This window comes from Austrofundulus limnaeus, unplaced genomic scaffold (genome assembly GCF_001266775.1).
Source record: "Austrofundulus limnaeus strain Quisiro unplaced genomic scaffold, Austrofundulus_limnaeus-1.0 Scaffold1811, whole genome shotgun sequence".
Classification (NCBI taxonomy): Eukaryota; Metazoa; Chordata; class Actinopteri; order Cyprinodontiformes; family Rivulidae; genus Austrofundulus; species Austrofundulus limnaeus.
Genome location: NW_013954213.1, coordinates 4,064 through 8,524, shown reverse-complemented (window position 1 = coordinate 8,524; position 4,461 = coordinate 4,064). Strand labels below are relative to the sequence as shown.

At 37.1% G+C, this 4,461-nt stretch overlaps 1 protein-coding gene across 1 annotated transcript in view; it reads right to left on the bottom strand.

Annotated features, from left to right (window-relative positions):
• ctso (cathepsin O) overlaps positions 1–4,461 on the bottom strand; it is a 12,736-nt gene that overhangs the window by 4,522 nt on the left and 3,753 nt on the right. The window contains exons 4-5 of the mRNA XM_014033708.1: positions 2,936–3,103; positions 2,445–2,566 (exon numbers count right to left, since the gene is read on the bottom strand). Of these exons, the coding sequence (XP_013889162.1) occupies positions 2,445–2,566; positions 2,936–3,103 (290 nt within the window). The remainder of the gene's footprint in view (positions 1–2,444; positions 2,567–2,935; positions 3,104–4,461) is intronic.

The following is a 4,461-nucleotide window of genomic DNA, read 5'->3' as shown; positions in this document are numbered from 1 at the left end:
ACTAGTCTAGCTCACCTCTGTGTTAGGGCTATACTTTAGCAATGCTTTGGTAAAAATACACTAAACCTGTCTGAAGCCCTACTTGCGAARCTGTAAAAGCATCTGCTAATGTGGTTCAATCTTTCTTGTGTCTGTTTTTCACAAATTGTAATTTGAGTGGCTTAAAAACAATGCCTATTGAACTCGTTCTTCACAATATTCATGCAAAATAAAATGAACTTTGTCAGGGAATAAAATGATCAAATAAAATGTTCTGACTTTTGATTACAGCAAATTATGGCTAAAGAAAACTGCATTAAAGGATACATGAGACAGCTGTTAAATTAGATTATGTAACAAACTTTTGTAACTAAACAAAGAGAACCAATTTAAAAGCTCGGCTAAATCTGTTGCATTAAAATTTAAGCTACAACAGCTTTGATTTAGTCTTTAATCACARCTCCAAAAGTTAACAACATCAGACTAGAGAAAAAAACAAACAAAAGTTTTCTAGCATACAGTTTGGTCCATAACTAGTTATACACTGACACACAGTTTGTTTGTTTTAACTGTTTCCTGAAACATATCAAAGTAATWGTWATAYAATGGACATGAAATCCAGAYGTTCAGCTTTCATTTGAGGGTTTCCACATTAAAACTAATGAAGGGTTTAGGAGTTCAGCTTCTTAATGTGTCCACTCAGATTTTAAAGGGACCAAAAGTAATTGGACAATTGACTTAAGGCTATTTCATGGGCAGTTCCTTTGTTATGTCATTCACAATGAAGCAAATAAAAAGCCTGGAGTTGATTTGAGGTGTGGTGCTTGCATTTGGTAGATTTTGCTCTGAAGAAAACATGCGGTCAAATAAGCTCTCCATGCAGGTGAAACAAGCCATCCTTATGCTATGAAAACAGAATAAATTAATAAATAATTGTGAAATTGCTACAATATTAGGAGCTGCAACATCTACAGTTTAGTACGTTCTGAGCAAGGAAAAAAAAAACAATGCAAAAAGACCTGGACACCTACAGAAGACAACAGGGGTGGATGATGGCAGAATAATTTTCATGGTGAAGAGAAACCCCTTCACAAGTGAACCAAGTGAACAACACTCTCCAGGAGGTAGAAGTATCAATATCCAAATCTACCATAAAGAGAAGACTGCATGTAAGTAAATACTGAGGGTTCACTGCATGGTGCCACTCATAAGCCTCAAGAATAAAAAGGCTAAATTGGACTTCGATTAAAAAACAAAATTCAAATAAATAAATTAAAAAAACAACATCTAAATATACCAGCACAGTTCTGGAAGAACATTCTTTGGACAGATGAAACCAAGATCAACCTCTACCAGAATGATGGAAAGACAAAATTATGGCGAAGGTGTGGCACAGCTCATGATCCAAAGCATACCACATCATCTGTAAAACATGGCAGACACAATGTGATGGCTTGGGTATGCATGGCTGCCAGTGACACTGGGTCACTAGTGTTTATTGATGATGTGACACAGGACAGAAGCAGCCGAATGAATTCTGAGGTATTCAGAGCCATACTGTGTGCTCAGATCAGCCAAATGTAACCAAACTGATTGGTCGTAGTTTCATTCTACAGATGGACAATGACCCAAAACATAAAGCCAAAGCAAACCAGGAGTTTATTAAAGCAAAGAAGTGGAATATTCTTCAATCACCAAGTCAGTCACCTGGTCTCAACCCAATTGAGCAGCATTTCTCTTGTTAAAGACTAAACTTCAGACAGAAAGGCCCACAAACAAACAGCAACTAAAAWCCACTGTAAAGGCCTGACAGAGCATTAAAAAGGAGGAAGCATTTGGTGATGTCCACGAGTTCAAGACAAGGCAGTCATTGCTAATAAAGGGTTTTTTAAGGTCTAGAAATTAACATATTTGCAAATTTTTAATTTGTCCAATTACTTTTGAGCCTCTAAAATGAAGGGATTGTTTTTAAAAATGCTTTAGTTCTTCACATTACTATGCAATTGTTTAGTTCAACCCATTGAATTAAAGCTGAGAGTCTGAGCTTCATCTGCATCTGAATTGTTTTGTTCAAAATGCATTGTGGTAATGTCTAGAACCAAAATTAGGAAAATTTTGTCTCTTTCCAAATAGATACGAACCTAACCGTATGTATAAAAGTGAGTTGTGGTTCTTTTAAATACTACATAAAGTATATCCAGTTTGCGATAAAGCAGAGTAACCTTTGGCCCACCAACGTTAACCTGAWGTCAAAAACCTTTGAGCTGCTGAAAGTTCCACATCTTTGTTGACAGAATGAGAATTGCACTGTCATTGGATGGCACCAATACCACACCCACGCTTTCTGTCCCTGGCACTCCATGAAAATCAGGTTCCATGTGAATAATCATAAATTTCATGGTAATGCTTTTGCCTGTTGACTTGTAGATAACTTTAAAGAAAAAAAAAGGAAGAAKAAAAGTTACCCAAAGTTGTGGACTGTATAGTTCTTCAGAGTAACGCCACTGTGTGCCGAGGAGAAGAAATGGCAGATTCCCATTTTGGCCTTGTATGGGTACTCCGACTGAGTCACCAACTTCACTTTGGTCTAGATAAAAATAGCAAATTGTAAGTGTGTTATTGGAAACTAGCATAGATGTCTATTTTTTTAAATACATATTATCTATCGATTTTCTTTACCCRCTTTATTTCTTTCCAGATTGCGAGGGAGATGGTGCCTATTTCCAGCAATCATTGTGCAATAAATGAGGTGTATGTATATTCGGTAATACTGGGAATTATTGTTTAGCTTGCTATAAAAACACAAATAGCTACTCCACTAACAGAGCTTTCCAAAACATTTTTTTAATCCATATTAGAGATTCGGAGCTCACTTTTGGTCCAGCTTTATCGCAAAACATTTTAGAAGTGTCTCTTACGAGACCTGCGAATCTGTTCTGTCCAAATATCAACACACCTGTTCCAACCAAGACAGAGCCTGAGAGGGGGAGCCTCCATCGCAGCCCTCGTTGTTGTAGGAGCAGTCCACAGCCTGCTGCACACTGAGCTGCTCCAGCTGTGAGCCTCCGATAGCACAGGCAGACTGGATGGCACCGACCACACTAAAAGCCCAGCAACTCCCACACTGCAAATTGCAAGGATGAAACAAATACAGGGAAAAGAAGAGGGACTTAAATGTRTTTCCATACAAAAATTCTAATCGTATCAATTTCTTAAAGACTTGTGCTAATAAATCATATGGAAATCAGTGTCAGGTATTTAACTTGAACCAGTTTGAGTAATTAAATTACTTCCAATTTGGATTTTTTTACATGAATTAAAGTGGCAAAGCATTTAAATGAAATCCACCATTACCTTTTAAAAACATTTTAATCAAACAGTTTCTATATTGCTTTGTACAGCATGAGTTGGTGAAAAGATGAACACTAAATGAGCTTTGGACAACTGCTTTCTGCTGCCATCTACTGTCACAAATGTCTCATGAATAAAATCTATGTAGGAAAAAAATGGATTTCTGCTTAAATTAATTCACTCCACTCACTGTCACCCAACACCCACGTGTGGGAGAAACACAAAACTGGCGCTGCTCAAGCTTCTCGGCAAAAACTAGTTCCAATATTTAGAAAACGCATTTTAAAACGTATAAAAACAGATTTGACAGCTAAAGATTTCTTTGCCTTCCTGAATCCAGCCCCTTTTCTTTGAATGAACATGACAAATACTATTATGTGGGACTTCATTTTTTTTTCTGTTCAATATTTGTACAGACAAATCTCATTCTCCAAATTAAAGATCAGTACATCGTGTTCACTTCCTCAGCGTAAAACCTCCTGAATGTGATGAACATCTTGAGCTCTGTGTAAAACAGATTTTTTATTTTTTTTTTTTATTAAAATAGTTCCATGACTTAAATCAATATAGAAACTAAATTCCGTCATGATTGCCTGGACTGGAGACAAGTATGTGCTGAGCGTACAAAACATTAAAGCCATCTTGCAAGCTTTGAAACGCTATAAATGAGAAATCGGGAAAAGGAAATTTTTAATCTAAAAAAAGAAAATTATCTGTTGTAATTGATAGTTTGTGTCAGTGTTTGTGCAGTTAATCGTTTGCCTAAAACAATAAGTTGCTACGAGACGTTCCAACGATGAGAGATCCGGCTCGGCAAAGCAGAGGTAGGTGAGTGCGGTCACTCTGGCCGTTTATGCCCCTTTTCCACTAGTGCCACTTAATGTAGTGTCGGTACGGTTTGGTACGGTTCCAAGCCATTTCCATTAGGCCAGATCCATGGAACCGGCACTTTTTTTTAGTACCTACTTCATTGTGGTTCCAACACGCCCCAGCTGACACCAAAATGCGACGTCAGAACACTGTTCATCACTGATTGGCTAAATTTTTTGCAAACAGGGCTGCCACAAACGATTATTTTAATAATCAATTAATCACCAATTATTTATTCGATTAGTCGACTAATCGGATCAT